Source organism: Mus pahari, chromosome 14, assembly GCF_900095145.1.
Source record: "Mus pahari chromosome 14, PAHARI_EIJ_v1.1, whole genome shotgun sequence".
NCBI classification, from domain to species: Eukaryota; Metazoa; Chordata; class Mammalia; order Rodentia; family Muridae; genus Mus; species Mus pahari.
In genome coordinates this window covers 71,531,934-71,550,591 of record NC_034603.1, presented here as the reverse complement: position 1 = coordinate 71,550,591, position 18,658 = coordinate 71,531,934, and the positions used below count along the sequence as shown (strand labels likewise).

Sequence of the window (18,658 nt, the reverse complement as noted above, 5' to 3'; positions counted from 1 at the left end):
GCAGAGCCATTCCCACTATCTGATCCCTCTGGGACCCAGAATCAACCTCAGTTTTCTTTTCTTTTCTTTTCTTTTCTTTTCTTTTCTTTTCTTTTCTTTTCTTTTCTTTTCTTTTCTTTTCTTTTCTTTTCTTTTCTTTTCTTTTCTTTTCTTTTCTTTTCTTTTCTTTTCTTTTCTTTTCTTTTCTTTTCTTTTCTTGTTTTTTAAGACAGGGTTTCTCTGTGTAGCCCTGGCTGTCCTGGAACTCACTGTGTAGACCAGGCTGGCCTTGAACTCAGAAATCTGCCTGCCTCTGCCTCCCAAGTGCTGGGATTAAAGGTGTGCACCACCACTGCCCAGCCTCCTCCTTAGCTTTTGAGGGCAGGCTTGGTATAACATGCGTGAGGCTGCTCCTGCGGCTGCCTGCCCCATGCCCTCTCTACCTCACTCACTCATGGTCTGCCCTCTCTGTAAGCATGCATCTGGGAAGGGGTTTCAGCCTAAAAGAATAGCTGTTTGTTGTTTACCTTGCTTATTTTGCAAGCCTTTGCTAAGCTAAGGTTCTATATTCATGGAGTCCAACGCTCAGAACTTGATTTGTAGAAGAATAAAGGAATTCAGATGCAGGAAGCACCAGGTCAGTATCATATGCATGCGTGTGCGTGCATGAGCATGCATGTGCACACACACACATACACACACCACACAATTCAGAGTCAGAAACCACCAGGTCAATATCACACATACACACACACACACACACACACACACACCCCTCTCATGAAGACCAAGACTGTAGCTGAGTACAGGGAAGAGGCTGCACTGCATGACCATGAGTGGGTTTCTGGAGGGAGGGGAGCCTGTGAAGGGGGACACAGTCAGGAAGAGAAACATTCTTGGCCTGGGGAGACTCAAGCTAGTCAGAGATGGAGGACTCAGACAAGTCGAGATGGATCCAGGAGGCCCAGAGAGCCAACACGGATTTCTGGGCAGCAGACAGCTGGATCTGATCAGTGCTATCATTGGCAGGTGTGGAAACCGAGGCCTGAAAGGAAATTGGAAGCTAGATCAGGTACTTGAGGCAGATCCATTGGATCCTGATAGAACTGAGCTCAGGAGAACATGAGGGCTCTCGTTAGTGGACCAGAAAAGCCCCGACTCCCTAGCGAGATCAAAATCCCAGCTCTGCCCCTTGTTTGCTTTTGACATCACCTCCCCATGCATGTTTCTATGTGTGATACTGTGCACATGTGCATGTGGGTGCCTATGTCTATGCATGCTCACATGGAGGTCAGAGGTCAACATTAGTGTCTTCTATCACTTTCACATTATTTCTTGAGACGGTGTCTCCCATTGAATCTGGAGCTCACTGTTAGGGTAGGCTGGCTGGCCAGTGAGTCCTGAGAATCTGCTTATCTCTGCCTCCCAGGGCTGGGATCCCAAGGCTTTTTGACACGGGTGGCTGGAGATCTAAACTCAGGTCCTCACGTTTATGGAGTAGGTGCTTTACCCGTTGAGCTGTCTCTCCAGCCCTTCCCCGGTTACTCTGACTGCTTTGTTCGGTACTCTGTTTAGGAAGGGGAATAAGTCACGATGTGAAAGGGAGCATAGGGCTCATAAAGCAGTTTCCTTCCCCAGGCGGACTCCCCTCGTGCTCTGAAATGCTGGCATCTAGCTTGCAGAAACAGGACGTGTGCCACTAGCCCTTCGAGCCTCATCTCTGCGGCCACAGACACATGCGCAGTTGCGGGCTAACTGAACCTCAACAGGAGATTCTGAGGGTAGCGAGGGACAACTCTGTGGACTCCACAGGCTCACAAGTGTCAAGCAGAGGGGTTAGTGCTGGTGAAGACCACAAGCTCTACACAGCCCGGCTGAGACACGAAGGGGACATCTTTGCTTCTTTGGATCCACAGAGGTGTCCAAAAGATGAGTCAGGGCAACACCAGACTAAGGACAGAATCCCACAGAAGTCCTTTCTCAGCCTTCCTGCCTTTCCCTACACAATCCCCTCTCCATACTGTACCCCAGACCTGGTCCTCCCCAACGATCTCTACTGACGGTCACAACCTGTCCCCATCTCTAGGTAAAAAGCCTGTCTCTCCACACTCCGCCTCAGAGTGAGTGAGCAGTGAAATATTATTCCAGGCAGACAAAAAATAATGTATTGTTGGATTTAATTAGGTTAAATTGCTGTTGTACAGAGAAGAAGGAAAAAAAAAATCAGAAGGGAAAATCTCCTGCCTACACTCAAGGGGGTGTAGGCCTGGGTGTTCCCCACCTCCAGACTCTCTCCCTGGGTCCTAAGCTCCCCTGTGCCCTCCCCCATCCCTCCCCTTGTTCCTGCCTCCCCTCATGGGGGCCTCACAGTGGGACTGAACCTGTCCTCACCCCTCATTGGGCAGTGGAGTTTACACATGACCTTGGAGAGCACTGGACTATGTCTGCTAGGGCTGTAAGCTCCTGGGTGGGGCATGTGGCTGTTTTGATATCCCCAATGAATTGGGAGACATGTGGAATGAATGAATGAATGAATGAATGAACGAATGAATAAGACAGATTGACTTTCTCTTTCTACCCCCTTGGTCCAAAGGATCCTGTGATAATTTCTTCCCTTCTCTCCCTTCCTCTTTCCTCCCTTCTCTTCCTTCCTTCCTTCCTTCCTTCCTTCCTTCCTTCCTTCCTTCCTTCCTTCCTTCCTTCCTTCCTTCCTTCTCTTCTTTCCTCTTCCTTTGGTTTTCTGGGATATGATCTCACTCTAGCCTAGGAACTCGTTCTGGACCCCCGATTGGCCTTGACTCTTGGCAATCCTTCTGCCTCAGCCTCCTTGTGTTGGGATTCCAGGCACTGTGCCCAGCTCCACCAAGACACGGTGACATCTCCTTCTTTCTCCCTTCCTTCTCTCCTCCTGGTGGTGTGGGTCCTTTCTCTTGCTCTGACTCCCTGCCCAGCACGCCGCCTGCTTTGCATCAGCTGGAGAGCTGAGCTCCGGAAAGGCACATCCTGGTGAAGGGGGAGTGTGATTTGGACAGACTGGGTCTGGGACAGTGGACAAGTGGCTGTCCAACTTGTCTCGGTTTCCACAAGTGTGAAATGAGTAGGACACTTGTTCTCAACATTCTTCTCCAGGTATGAATATGCTCTGGCTCCAAGACCCTCAGGAAAGCCCAAACCCAACCTCTAACTCAGGGGGAGCTCCACAGTGGGACACCATACTGCCTGGGCCCACGTGTGTAACCTTGAGAAAAACCACTGATCTCCCAGTCTTTTCCCTGTCTGTAGATGGGACTAGTTGGAATGAAATATCTACACCCAGAAGCTCTTGGAAAGATCTGGTATTCAGCGCATACCGAATAACAAGGGGCCAAGGGGTTGGCTAGCTCTTCAGTGATGGGCTTTCTTCCTGCTGGGTGCTTCTTCCATGACTCAGTCTTCCATACCAGAAGTGCCCCTGACTGGTCTCCTGCCCATCACCCTCCATCACCAGTCTGTTCCCAGGAGCTGTGGTCACCTACAAAAATGTGTGTGTCACCCTGGATGTGAACTAGCTGGTCTTGGGCATGAGGACATAGAGTGGTACCTATTTCCAACCCCCGTAATGATGGTTAATTTCCACTACAAGCCTGATTGAGTTAAGAAATACAATGGTGCCTGGCCTACAGAGTAAGTCCCAGGATAACTAGTTCTGCTGCACAGAGACACTCTGTCTTGAAAAAACAACCATCAGTACCCCAGAAGAGAAAGAAACACAACAAGGCACAACTTTGGATGTCTCTTTGAGGGAATTTCCAGAGAGAGAGAGAGAGGCTAAATATCAATCAATGAGGAGGAACAACCCACCCTGAATATGGGTGACAGCATCCTGTGGCCTGAAATCTGACAGTGAATGAACGGGTTGGGGGGAGGAGAAAGTGGGCTGACTGTGGGCAAGCCCCTCTCTCTGCTTCTTGGTCAGGGCTGTGGACCACTGTGCTTCTCCTTCTGTGATGGACTGTGCTCCCCTGAACTGCGAACCAAAACCAAGCCTTCCTCCTTCCTTTGTTTTTGTCAATTACTTGGTCACGCCGAGAAGAACTAACTAAAACACCCATCCCAAATCTGCCTATCATTCATTCACTGTCCTAAGTGAGTCTTAGAGTTTCTAATGTGTTTCTCCATCATCACCAGAAGCATGTCAGGGAAGAAAAGGTTTATTTCATTTTACAGTTGTGCATCAGGAAAGTCAGGGAAGGAACTCAAGCAGAGGCCATGCAGGAGTGTGGCTTACTGGCTTATTCCTCATGGCTTGCACGGCCTGCTTTCTTATACAGAACCACTGCCCAGGGTTGTCATCACCTACAATGGTTGGGCCCTTACATATTGGCTGTTATCAAGACAATATCAAGAAAACTTGCCTGTAGGCCAACCTTTTGGTGGTATTTTCTCCATTAAGATTCCCCCTTCCAAATAACCCTAACTTGTATCAAGCTGACAGTTATCTAGCTAGGATGGTATGACTTGTTCTCTGATAGCTTCAGTGACTTGTTTGTCCAGTGTGGTCCTCTGGCCTCCTTCCTTGCCTTTCTATTATTATCTGGTTTCAGTGAAGACTTGCCCATTAACAAACTTGGTGGTATGTATAGGAATATACCCCATAGGTTCACAGATTTGAATGCTTGGTCATTAGGGAGTGGCACTACTTGACAGTGATTGTGGCCTTCTTGGAGGAAGTATGTCACTAGGGGTGGGCTTTGGGTTCCAAATGCTCAGGCCAGGGCCACTGTCTTTCTTTCTGTTTGTTACCTGTGGGTCAGGATGAAGAATTAGTTACTCTCCAGCAGTGTGTCTGCATGCCTACCACCATGCTTCCCACAATGGTGATGGTGACAACGGACTAAGCCTCTGAAAGCAAGGACCAGTTAAATGGTTTCCTTCATCAGAGTTGTCATGGTCATGGCGCTTCCTCACAAAAATAGAACATTGCCCAAGACACTCATGTAATCTTAACCCATCTCAAGCTGGAGTCCTTACCACTTCTCCACTGTGTACAAATGTCAAACTGGTGTGAACAGAGTTTGCTCATGGCTGTTACCCTAGCAACTGGAGGCACTAGGATGGAAGCCGCTCTCCTGTTTTAGCAAGACAGCTTGTTCCCCGAGCCCTTTTCTAAGCCTGATGCATCCAAGGTAGGTACAGGTTTCTTTTGCCTCTACACCTGTAAGTCATAGCTAGAGCAGCAGCATGTTGTAGTAAGAACAGGGGAGCAGGGTCCCTTATTGGACAAGAGTTAGGTAGAACTTAAATTGATTCTCACAGATGCATGGAGCCTGAACTGGGCTCTAATCCTGCTCCCAGGTTGGGGAACTGGAAGCTATGGGCTGTGTGTGATCCCTGGATGCTGATACGTTTCCTCGAGGAGGCAGAAGCTAGATTCCAGGTGTCAGGACAGTTTTGGAGACATCAGCCCTCCAGGTGACTCCCCCCGCCTCCCGTATCCTGGGAGCTCCTGATCAGCTGCACAGAGACAAGAGTGAAGTGGGAGGTCGGCATGCAGTGGCAGAAGCTTGTCCCTGGAGGAGAGGCACTTCAGACATGATTTTGAGGAGGCTGGGAAGGAGGAAGGAGACTGCTTGGCAGCTGGAAAAGTGGGTCTATTATAGAAAGCCTAGAGCTTCTGTAACTGGATGTTTCGGGTGAGCAGCTGCCTGCCAAGGTCACTCGGGAGCATGAGCTAGTGGCTGCTGGACCAAGGCCCACTGAGCAGAAATTAGGAATAATCATGGGACAGGTAGTGGCCTTGCCTATGGGTCTCAACTAGGTGATGCGTGGCAGCAATCGGAGGGAAGAGTGACTGGCACATAGCGGGTAGAGGCCCGAGGTGCTGAACATCCCAGTGTCCAAGGCAGCTCCCACAACAAAGAACTGTTGTCCCAGGTCAGAGATTGCCTGGTTGGTAAAGTGCTTGCCCTGTAGGCACGAGGTCCCCAAGTCTGGTCTCTAGAACCCACACACAAATGTTGCATGTGATGCACACTCAGAATTCAGTGTGAGGAGGTGGAGACAGGCAAGTTCCTAAGGACTGATGGTCAGCCCAGTTTAGCCTAATTGGTGAGCTCCAGACCCAGTGATAATACCTAGGTTGTCTTCTGTTTTCAATTCACGTACACACACACACACACACACACACACACACACACACACACACCAAACAAACAACAAAACTACTGACACCAAATGCCAGCAATAGTGTCCTTGGCCAGCCCTATTCTGAAGGCACTCACCTGTCTGCTCATTAGGGGGAGGAAGGGAGACAATGGAGGTCCTTGGGGAAAAGGAAAACACACAAGGAAAGAACCTTCTATACCCAAGACGCTCTGCTGTTCTCTGTCCATCAACAGCCCTTTGCCACCGTGAACCAGTCATCCCTGTTTCTGGCCTCAAGTTGCAATCAGAGGACCGGTGGCTACCCCTACCTGGCTAGCTAACCCTCCTCCAACCAGCTCCTCCAAGCTCCTCCTGGGTGGGATGCCACAGAAGGCCAGAAAGATGAAGAAAGATGGATCGTTGACTGGTGTGGCTGCAGCTCAGGGGCAGTCAGCACAGGCCAGAACAGGGTTCTGGGCTCGGGACTTTGCCTCTTTTATCTAGACTGAGTCTCAGCCAATTGCAGAACCACTATAGGGCCGGGCCCTGGTAGCTTTCGATGAACCCACTATAAAGGAGAAACTTCTTTGGCCTCTCTGTGGCACTGGGACCCACTGGCTATGCTTAGGTTTCCTCTCACCTCAGTGACAAGGGACAGGTTGACGAATGTCTTAGTTAGGGTTTCTGCTGCTAAAGAATAAGAAGGAAGAAGCCAGAGTGTGCCAGCCCTTCCCTGCCAGAGTAATCCACATGGTTTCCTCCTGGCTCTACCCCAGAGATGCTTTCTAACTCAGGCCCCTACAGCAGAGCTGAAGAGAAGACACAGGGCACACACAATGATTCCAGCCCTGATGGTGGGAATTGTAGCCCCCAGGTGCATCTCAGAGCAGAGCTCGCTGCTGCAAGCGTGCTTAGGATCAGTTTGGGCAGATTTGCCAAGGGTAAATTGTTTGATACCCGTCCGCGGCGTGCTAAGTCCAAAAATCGAGAGTGACTATTTAGAAACTTGGATGGGAATTTGTCCTTGCTCTGACACCCAAGCAAGTTGTCAATAAACTCATCTCCTTGAACTGGGTCTAGGCTGATCCCAGTGTTTGTCAGACTGGCAAGGTGAATCACGGGGTGTCGCCGCCGGGACCACATGCCAGTCTGCAGAGGACTGGAAAATCCCCGTGGTCTTTCTCCCCGCTGGCTAGCTGGAGGACAGAGCTCCAACTGGCTCATTATGGAAGCCCTCGTGGAAGAGACAGTTTGAGTGATTGCTGAGCTTAGCATGGGGCAGAGAAGAGGGCTGATACCCACAAAAGTTGCAGGCCCCCCTGTTTGAGATTTAGTGGGTATGCAGGCTGCTCACTGCACATCATCTCCTATTATTCCCCATCATTGTCCAGGTTGAGAGGGTCCAGAAGCCGAGAGAGACTTCCGGAAGGTCACCCAATCAGGACGACAGAATTGACTCTAACCCCAGGACTCCTACTTTTTTGGCACTGGGGACAGTGCTCCTTCCTTGTGACACTCAGGGTACATATAAGCCCTGCCACTCCTAGCCTGGGTCTCACAGCCTAGTCGTGTCATTTAGTTCAGACCATGGGGCCCAACTATCTGCAGAGAAAGGATGCAAGGCCGTCCCACTGCCACCCACGAGGAGCTGGGGGCATGTGACATACACCCAGGACAAGACTGATTAGAGGAGATGGCAGTGCTACTGTTCTGAGTCACTTCTGCATTTCCTGGTCCCTCCTGTCTGGATATCTGAAGGATCAGAACACCTCCGATCCCATCTGGGGCACAGAAGTGACCCAGGCCTGCTCTGTGACACCCCAGTCTCCAGCCTGGACCCTGGCCTCCCCTTGGTGGTATTTCTCCAGAAACCCTCGGGATACAGACTTGCCTTTCCACATGTGGACTGCCCCCCAGCACATGCCAGGAGACACAGGGCTGGAACCTCTGAGTGTTACTGAGCACTCAGCATCAGGATACAAAGCTATCCTTGGGGGCTAGGAAGAAAGGAAAGGCCAGAATGGCCAAAGTAGTCATGCAAGCTAGCTTCCTTCCCATGCCTGCTCAGATCTCATGTTCAATACTCTTTCTCCTCCATTACCCAGTGAAGCCTCTCTCTACCAGACTGTCTGTCTCGAAGACAGACTCCCCTATCAAAACAAAACTGTCCACCCCTAGTAGGCTGTGGACAAGGCTGGTCATTCAGTACAGGAGTCTGTATGGTCCTAGAAGGACCACTCCCTACTTGTATCCTTTCTTAATCCTTTCTCATCAGCCAAGACTTTCCTGTCTCCGAGGCTGCCTGGGCCCTTCCTCTTTTTCCCATCTATGCCCACTGGCTGCCCACCAGCGACGCCCTCATGAGAGAAGGAGGCCAACGAGCCAGAAAAGGCCTTCCAGCAACCACTTAGCCCTTGCCAAGAAGGTGGAGAAAGCAAGGACATCAAAGGGGAGGATCACACCCCGCCCTTTGTCAGATGACACTCTTGTGCCCGTCACCAGCTCCTGTTCTAGCCATTTACCTGGGCTGGCTGCATTTTATCTCTGTGGTTCTGTGTTCTTACCAGGGACCTTAACCAATAAGCTGTTCTCAGTTCCGAGTGCCCTGACTTCCCGGTGCCTAAAGACTCAACCAAGATTCCTACCATGCCTCACGACAGCCTTGTATCTCTGCCAGGGGTATCCCACCATGGTCCCATGGCCACATTACACTCTTGGGTGGCAGGCTGGACACCTCCAGTACTTACTGTGTGTCTCAGACAATTCTTTATCTAACGTGATCAAAAGAAGCCAAAAGCTTGGGAACCCCTTTGCCCAAACACAGAAGACTCCAAAGTTAGCTCAAACGATCTCCTCCCTGACCCGCCGCAGTGAAGCAGATGGACCTGCCCGTCCAGTTTCTCTTCTGGACTTTACCCTAGGTGCCCTGGCTCCCCACCAGACCAGAGGTCAGGATGATAGCGGAGAGGAGTAAGTGCCACTCAGACCATCTCTGGGCTCCTGTGGTTGCTGTTCCCTGGACCCAGCAGAGCAGTGGCAGGATTGTCTGTTTCCATGGCATCTCCATGTGGCCCAGGAGCACATGGTGGATGGCTGCCAACATGGAGGAATCTCAACAGGTGGCCCTGGGCACAGAGACCTGCGTCCTGGAGCAGAATTCCGACGTGTCCACTGCACACTAAAGGGAGGACCTTTCCCAGTCCTGAGATGAAATTCTGAGAGGCTAGGCTCCCTCTTGCCCCATCGTTCTGCCTTTTAATTTCATGGAAGCAGATCCTGCTTCTAAAATAAGTGGTTAAGACTCTGCTTCCTGACAGACCCCAAGGAGTTGTTTTCAAAATAATTGCCTGCATCTGAAAGTTAATCACACCGTATCATCCTCCTTGCAAGTGTCTATTTTTACTGACAAATGTTTCCACACATTAGTGTGGCCTCTGACCTTGAGCTCAGCTGTAGGCTAGAGCTCTAGCCTTTCACAGGGTGGAGGTAGGGTAGGGTGGGGTGGGATGTGAAACGTGAAAAATCCTGGGGATGTTCCCTCCTTTCCACTCCTCCTCCTCCTCCCTTCTCCCCATTCTTCTCCTCTTCTAGTTTGTTTGTTTGTTTTTGTTTTCAAGAGGGTCTCATGTAGCCCAGGCTGACCTAAAATTCATGTAGTCCAGCATGACCAACAACTTCTAATCCTCTTGTTATTACCTGAATGTTGGGTGACAGATATGTGAGCCACCATGCCTGGTTTACACATAGCTGGGAGTCAAACCTAGGACTCCTTGTACGCTAGGCAAACACTCTAAGAAATGAACTACATTCCCATTCCCATCCCCTCCCCAACCTCTGATAGCCTTTCTTAGACCGGGGACATTGGTAGGATATCTTATAGACCACTCTAGCTCATACTTACAAAGGGCAGATGGTATGCCAGACCCTTTAGGACTATTTCATGCCAAACTCAACAATGCAGGAAGTCATGGTTACCCCATTTTCCCAGTTTGGGGGAGAGTGTGTATATGTGTTTTGCTGTGTGCGTGATATATGTGCTTGTTAGTGTGATAGAGCATGCTCATGTATGCACATGTGTGGTCAGGACAGATATGGATATCAGGTATCTTTCTATGACTCTTCATCGTTACTTTATAAGGTAGCATCTTTCACTGAAACTGCAAGCTCATTGATTAGTCTGGGCTGGGCTGGCGAATGAATGAGCTTCAAGGATCTTAGAATGTCTTAGAATGCACCCCACCTCTCCAGGGCTGAAATTACATAGGCCGCCATGCCCAAGTTTCCCCTCCTCTTGTCCCTTACTTCCCATCCCTCCCAGGTCTGTCTCCTATCTTTAAGGCCTTCCCCTGAAAAAAAAAAGAAAAAAAGAAAACAGAAGAAAAAATGAAGAATGAAAGAGGAAAATAAAGGAAAAAAAAAAAAAGAAAGAAAGTTCAAATTGTGTTGTCCATATAGTTACTGGAGCATGGTCGCACTCCCTATGGCCAGTCCCTTAAAGAAAAGAGAGTCCTTCCACACCAGCATCCCCACCAGAAGCCATCGGTTGTGGAGAGCTAAACAGCCCCCCTATCACAATGTTTAAGAGTTCTCTTTGATGACTTCCGGTCTAGGTTTTTACTTTGGGGGGATGGGGGTTGTCTATGTCTCTCTCTGTCAACTGTGAGTCAGCTGTCACTAGTACCACTGCGGAAGAGGCTTTCTTGTCCCTTATAGTCAGTAGGAACAGGGACCATAGACTTCCACATGGCATCTGGTGACGGCATGGACCATGGACACCCATCTGACCTCTGTACGCCCAAGTTTTTATATGTGGATTCTGGGAACCCAATCCCGGCCTTCCTTCTTTCCCGGCAGGCACTGTACTGCCCAAGCTGTCTCTCCAGCTTCATCTTCCCCATCTTTTGAGCCATGAGGATTTACTCAGAGTGGTAACCCTACTTGCTCAGAGCCTCATAGCAGGGTCGGGGTCCACCCACATCTGCTTCCCTGATGTTCCCATCTCCCAGAAGAAAATGCCTGGTCTAGAGCAAGATGTCTCGTGACGAGCATTTTAAGAGGGTTCAGTGTACAGCTTGCAAGTGTCCCCGATGACTGGGGCCTCTAACAGGACGGGGTTCTAATTAACAATTCATTACTTGACCAGCAAACTGCAGTCAATATCTCGACCCATTCTTCTGTACCTGATGGGTTCTTATTTCCAGACAGTCCAGAAAGGGCGGGATGGAATCTGAGAAGAAAGACAGCACCCTCGGTTCCCTTGCCACCCAGAAGGAGACAGGAAGGGCAGAACCTTACAGGGCTCACTCAATTCTTTCAGACACCCTATGGAGCTGCTACACCCTCCTCCACCCCCACCCCACCCCGCCTTAGGCTCCAGGTCACTGGGGTGAACTGTGCTGGTACCTGTGGCCTTTATTTTTTTCCCTCTTTTAACCACTGAGCTGAAGGTGGGCTTCTGGGGTTTTCTGTCCCTGATGTGGCTCTGCTTTTTCTATTTTTTTTTCCTTTTCTGTTGTTTTATGCAAACAACATATCTGATGTTTGCTTTGCTGTTTCATCTTGGGCTCCTCTGTTTTTAGATGACACCCAAGTCGCACAGGGGCAACAAGGATTTCTTTATGCCAACTGCATAAGCGAAAGGGAGCGGGTGACAATATCACCCTTACCTTAGCCCCCAGGTATCTGGTAAGCACCTACTGTATTCATTGGGTTTCCCGGCCCAGTGGTGAAGGAGAAACACCAGCTCAGGCTACTAAGGCCCGGAGAAGAGCCCTAGGTCCCCACACATTAAGGTAAGAGAAGCAGAGGCTGGTGGTTCAGTTTCTTAGACCTGTTCTGCCCACGTAAGGTCGCAGCCCTAAGGAGCTCATGGGAACCTCTGAGAGAGGCCGATGAATAAGGGAGTCAGCTCCACACTCAGGCACAGATAAAGACACTACAGCTCAGAGAGAGAAGGTGATCTACTGGAAACCACACAGCCAGTTGGATGCAGAGCTAAGGGAAAGTCAGGCTCGCTGACTGCCACGCTGATGACCTACCCGATTCTCAGCTGAAATTCTCAGCCTTGCACCTTGCTTCTCTATGGAGGCCTTGCGTCCCCATCTCTCCCAATCTCTGGGACCAGAGCTCAGGCTCTTGCCCAGAAGTTAGACATTAACAGTGGCTCCAAAGGGCACATTTGACCCCTAAACTATTTCTGTGAGACTGATCTTTGCTAGCTGCTGAAGCTCCCCTAGGAGTCAAATGTCAACAAGGGTAAGAAATGGATTTTTCACTTGAGCTCTGGGCCCGTGGCTTTGCTTTTTCATGTCTGCGCACATTGAGAAGGGGCTTACGTGCCAGGTTTCTCCCCAGGCTGGATATCAAATCCCACAGTTTGCCCTTGTTTTGGGCCTCCTCTTCCTTGTTCTGTTTCAGGTCTGTGGCCAGGTGACTTCCTACCCCACAGCCCACAGTCCCAGCTTGGCTCACTTTTTGCCTTCCATCCTTCCCAGCACCCCTAGAAAACCGGACTCCACTAGGACTCAACCAAAGAGACGATGGAAGAGAGGACCATGCAGAGCCATTTACGGGCATTCCTTAGCAATAGGCAATCTCCCTTTGAAGGCTCAGAAATGACATGGGACAAGACTGGGGCTCTGACACAGCAAGGGAGAGAGCTGTCTGAGGGTCACAGCAATGCCTAGACCTGTTCTTAAAACACGGGACCTGCAGGGATCGTTGTTCAACTTGTCACAGCACTGTGTAAAGAGTGATGTCACAGCCATTTTCTCCTCTGCTTTAGACTTTGCCTAATGCTTCTAAATTGCTATAAACAATAACAGCAGCAATAAAACTGGCCTCCCTGGAAGTCACTGGACACTCATTGTCCTTTAAGAACACACAGGGGCCTAGTTCACTCCACACAGTCACTATACAGAATCACCCATCACCAGAGCATAGATCTGTCTCTAGGGAGAGCAGTTAGTGGATGGGTCATAAGAAGAGGGACCATTTATTCTCTGTATACTTATCCATAAATAACACACACACACACACACACACACACACACAATCCACACAGATGCACACACACTCCGCATCTTCCTTGCACTCTCCCACAATGCTCTATAACAAGTCCAATGAGAAACGGCACAGTGTAGCCCCCGAGTGACCCTTTTCCAAGCATGGCTTGCCTGTCAATCATCAGTGAGAGAGCTGGTTTTTGCAAGATCTTCAAGTTCCCTAGATTCGCACGTTCAAACTGATGAACCTCCCAGACTCTCAGCTGGTAGGGACTGAGCGCGAGATTTAAGCTTGAACTTAACAAAGCAGAGTCTTGGGATTGGAGAACTGGGTTTGAAATCTGTGTGCAGGCACTAAGGGCAAGGTCAGGCTTGCTGACTGACAAGCTCATGGTGCCCCTTTCTGAACAAGTAGCTTCAATTCTCTATGCCTAGGATATAATTCTTACTTCTTGGGCTGTTGTGACGACTACACGACTTAATATTTATAAAGCAACTAGACTAACACTGGAAAATGTGTACAGACCACACAACTATCACAGTCACCGCCTCTCTGCATTTCCTGGGCATGTGCTGAATGTATCAAGTGAGACAAGCCCCCCAACTCCCACTAGCCAATAGGAACAAGGGAAAAAAGCACCTTTTATCTTAAGAAAATGTGAACATGCCAAACAGGTCATTTCACACAGTTTTAAGAATGGCCTCAGAAAGAACATTTATCAGTTTCCATGTAAACTTGAAAAAAAATATACCCACAGCTCAATCTTTTGAATTTGCTTAAGAGGCTGCATTTTAACCCCTGTGAATTTAGATCAAGGCTCAGTACACAGGAATCCTTGGGAAAAGACCTCCATTGCTGCTTCTTTATACAACCTCCAAGAGTCTCCCTAACTTCTTTGCAGAAGAGTTTGGTCACCCAAAAACTAATCTCGGGTTCCAGCCCTTAGGTTCACTGAGACTCCCTCAGATTTGAAGACAACCTTTGAGTATTTGGAGAGGGGGGACGTAGGCACCTGAGTTGCTGGTGAGCAGAGCAGTCAATCACATTTTAAACGCGAGGTGCTTTAACTCAAATGCTTTTCGAACAAGTAAAAGCAGTCGGTTTAATAACTGGTGGAAAAATCAAAGTCAGTCAATTCGCACTGCTCCTCCCAAATCCACTTACATCTTTTGAATGCAATCGCTTTTGAACGTCCCTGGCCACAGTTAACCCGGTGTCTCGGCTTGTGGCTCTGGAGGTCCATGTCAGCCCTGAGCGGTCCGGAGACCCAGGCATGGCAACTGGGGCTGCCAGGCGGCTGCGCCAGACCCACTCACCTTCTCCAGCACCAGGGATGAGGTGCTGGTACCCAGTGAGCGCGCGCGCTCCGGGACGCGCCGGCGAAGTGGCGCCTGTCCCTAGGCTGCGGGCCTGGCTGAGAAGCACCTAGCTCTTCCCGGGCTCTGTCCACCCCCGCGCAGCCCTAGATCGCCCCCGAACTTTATCCAGTAGGCACTGTAAACGCCTTCTAGAGACTTTCCGAAACTCTGCTTCTCCAGCCCGGTGACAGGAGCGAGCGCAGCGAGAGAATGCGTTGCGCTCCGAGGCTGTGGCTCCCCGGAGGATCGGCTGGACACTGGGGTGCGCGTACCATCGCCTCTCGGAGATGCTAAGTCGATGAAGGGCCTCGACGCGCGGGCCGCATCTATCTCCGGAATCTGAACCTTTCTACGGAGGAAAACCGGCAGGAAAGAGCGCCTGAGACCGGGACAGGGCCGGCTCGGAGGGTGTCCAGCAGGGACGGGACCCCATCCAGAGCCTTAAGGGGGATGGCGCTTCGGCCCCAAAGATTGCAGCGATTCTTCGCGCAAAGCCGGTTCTTCGAGTGGGCGGACCCCCTCCTCCTCTGGCGCCGCAGCGGCTTCACCACCACCCTTTCTTTTTCCATCAGAGTTGTCCCTCTGTCTCCGAAGCACGGCTTTAGAGGTCCAGGTAGAGGACGTCAGGTTGAGCCCCAACCTCCCGGGTGGCTCCGGGTTCCCCAATCCCCTCCCCCGGCACCCCTGCCCACGCCTGTCCCGCGCTCATTCGGCCGGGAGCGCCTCTGATTACGAGCAGGTCGGTACCCTCTTACCTTCACGAGCCGGAGCTGCGGGCGCCGTCCCATCCTCGGGCTCGCTCCGTCAGCGTCCTGGATGCCAGGATCGCTCCGACATCCCAGAGCGAAGGGCGGGCGGCTGCGGTCTCCGTTGGGCGGCCGGTCTCCCGGGCCGCTGAGCTGCTCTCAGGCGCCCGGCTTCGCACCCTCCCGCCCCGCCCCACCAGCAGGCTCTGCCTCGCCCCCCGCGAGCAAGTCTGGTTGCCTTCTCCCCACTCAGCTGGGCCCGCAGCTACCTCTCTCCAGCCTGGATCCCGCCTAGCCCGGTCGCCTCCCCCACGGTCCGCCTGCCTCTCGCCTCGGCTCCCCGCCCCCTCGCCTCGTGTCCCCTCCTCTTTCTCCCTCCGCTCCCCTTCAGTCCCTCCTCCGCTCCTCGCCCCTCCGCTGGCTGCCGGCTCCCGCCTCCTCGGTCCACTGCCCAACCCCGGGCCGAATCCCCGCACACTGGCCGTGCTGAACCCCGTCTCCCCGCACCCGGCTTGCGGCAGTGCGCGGGGCGCACAGGCGGCAGCAGCTGCCGCCGCCGCAGCTAGGGGAGAACCGGGGATCGGGGAGGCGGCGGCTGGGGAGCAGGCAGCCTTTCTTCTCTAGCCTCCTGTGAGGCTGGATGTCCGGACCAAAGGAGTCCGGGGGATCTCGGGGTGCTTGTGGGGCTCGGAGAGAAATTAGGAGGCTAGTAGGCGCTGGGGAATAGGGCGATCTCCACAAAACTCAGTCTGCGTGGAAAAAGAAGCCGAGAACTACATTTGGGTGGTTTCCGTCCTGCAGCCATCTAGGAGGTTCACCCCCGCCCCCACTTTAGTGGGGAGGGGAGGTCGGGCCCGAACCCCCCTCCTGCTCCACGCGCCTTTGGCCTAAACACACGTAGGATGTGCTGAGACACTGACGCTCTGCGGCGGGAACCCTTCCTTTTTGAATCCTTCGTTCGTTCACTCATTCATTCATTCGTTTTTGGAACTAAACGTCTGTCTGTTTGGTCCAGGCCCTACTTAGGATCCCCAAAATAAGTGGAGACAGCGGGCTGGGCACCTAGTCTGTAAGGAGGGGAAAGCGGGGCGCGCATTGCGCTGCAACGCTGTGGACGCAGCTGGGAATCCAGCCCGAAGGGCGTGGAGGGGGGCCACAGCGCCCCCTCTTGGCCAAGCTCTCGGGGCTGGAGCGGGTTGTCCCGCCAGACCTCCGGGTCTTCGTCTAGGTTGGCTTTCCAATTCCACTTCCAGCCTGAAAAACAGCTCTCGCCACCTTCAGGCCAGTTAGGTGGATTGTTCTTTTGATTTCCTTCCCCCACCCCCCTTTCCTTCCCCAAGGAGAAATAGAGAAGGAGAAAAGGTGTGTCGGGGTAGAAACATCTTCACCTCTCAGATCCCGGTCTCCATCTTGAGTACGCAGAAGCACCGAGAGAGGCAACGTCCTAGTGGGGGAACCAGCTTATTTTAAAATGTAGCCTGGTGGCTCTGGACACTACTTTGTGCAACTCCTCTTTCTTACATCCGTTCTCAGCACACTGGACAAGATCCACAGCTTAGGGGCCCAGGCAATAGTCATTTTGGAGCGGGAGTTGCTGTAGGTGTTGTGACAGTTTACTGGAGAGGAAACTGAGGCACAGGGGAGCGTGGCTTGTCCAAATCCCCACAGTCGGCACCCTCCTTGCGAATTCCCAGCTCAGTGTCCCTGGCGGTCTTGGCACAGATGGGGTTGGGGTGCAGAGTCGGCTGGATCATTGATTAAACCCTGGTCACATTGGCTTAGCCATTGCGAATGCACAGTCCAGTGAAGCAGAGTCCTGAAGTCTTCAGGTTCAAAGCAGTGACTCACGCCAGTCAGCCCCGGAGAGATGGACATCTGGACATGCTAACCAGACTGCCGACTTACAGTGCCCACTGTTACCAGCAAAAGGGAAATGCAGAGTGACCGGGTAGCCTACTAGTCAGGCAGATGGGACTGGAGTCTAGACTCTACCAGGTTCAAACTGAAGAGCTCTAGAAAATGATTTAGTGGGGGCCTCAATATTCGTACTTATTAAACGGACACAGGAAGGCACACCTCCTAGGGTTGTTCGTGAGGATTGGCGCAGTGTCTGGTATATAGTTCCTCTCATGGTCATCATCAAGATAGAGTGGGCCCGGTGCTCTTCCAGGAAATTCTTGGCAGGAAATAAATTCTTGAGAAGGGCCCTGGAACCCTGGACTGAGGGATGGGAGGAGGGAGGAGGGAGGAGAGGGGAGACTAGCTGGTCCCCAGGGCCACATCTCAGTCCTGGCCTTGGAGCACAGTCCCTGGAGGAAGGACAGCCTCAGGGCTGCCCTTCTCTGGCTTCTGATTCCTGGGGCTCGGTAAGCAGCAGATTTTTGGCTCTGAGCTCACCCTCCTCCCCTTGACGTGATCTTTAAATATGCTAATGCCATCAGTTCACAGAAATCGCCTCTGGTTCTTCTGGCTCTGAGCCTCCTCCCTGAAGTGTCTCCAGCCAGTCCAGCTGTGTCCAACACAGTCACCCTGGTTGTGTTAATTCCCTGACCTAACCTCAGTCAGGACCCCAGGCTGAAGCCGGGGCTTGGGTTTCATGCCAGGATCCAACTTGTCCTGAGAGCCACAGTTCAATAGTTCGCAGTATCTCCTCGTATTTGTCTGGAAACTGTAAACCTTTTACTTTCAAAGGCTTGGCTCTCTGCTCTGCTCGGTAGCAGCTCTGCCATCATCCTGTCCCCACAGCTTGATGTTCAGGGCATGTCCTACAGCTCACCACACTCTTCTCTGGGTCTGCTTGGCCCAGAGGAGCCTTCTTGCCCCAGCCAGAGCCTTCCCACACTCTCTTTCCATTCTCTCCCTTGCCTTCTATTCAGTCTAGGTCCAAGCAGGAATCAGTTTTCTCTACAGTAACCCTTCCAAAGATAGGGGCAGCATAAGTAACCCAGTCTTCCAGAGAGATATGAAGGCGGTGGTGGCGGTGGTGGTGGTGGCGTCGGCGGTGGTGTGTGTGTGTGTGTGTGTGTGTGCACATTGGAGGACACTCCTCTCACCTGTGACTAAGAACCAAACCTATTTATTTATCGCAGCAGGGTCTCAGGAGCCCAGGCTCTCCTGGAATTCACTCTCTAGCCCAGACTGGCCTCCAACTCATGACAATTTTCTTTCTCCAACCTCCCAAGTGCTGGAATTACAGGCACGCTCCATCAACCCTAGCTATTTTTAATGTTCTAATTGGTCACAGGTGACACGATTGCAAATACAATGGGAATAAGTGGCTAGGAAGTGAAATTAAAAATAAAAATAAAAATAAAGGCACAACTAAAACCCGAGAGGACCCAGTAGACCCACACAACTCTACCAGGTTGCTTTGACATGCCTGGATGCTTATTCTCTGTTTTCTGCTAAGCTTGTCACACCTTGGCAACACAGTTGGCAGACCCACAT

The 18,658-nt window shown here is 51.5% G+C and overlaps 1 protein-coding gene across 2 annotated transcripts in view; it reads right to left on the bottom strand.

Moving 5' to 3' along the window:
- Crhr1 (corticotropin releasing hormone receptor 1) overlaps positions 1 to 15,544 on the bottom strand; it is a 42,856-nt gene extending 27,312 nt beyond the window's left edge. Inside the window, exon 1 of one of the 2 annotated variants that reach the window (XM_021211518.1) lies at positions 15,221 to 15,544. In XM_021211518.1, the coding sequence (XP_021067177.1) occupies positions 15,221 to 15,253 (33 nt within the window). In that variant the 5' untranslated portion in view covers positions 15,254 to 15,544. Of the gene's footprint in view, positions 1 to 14,737; positions 14,778 to 15,220 lie in introns of those variants that run through there. The other variant, XM_029546427.1, reaches the window with a different exon arrangement.
- Positions 15,545 to 18,658: the final 3,114 nt, after the last annotated feature.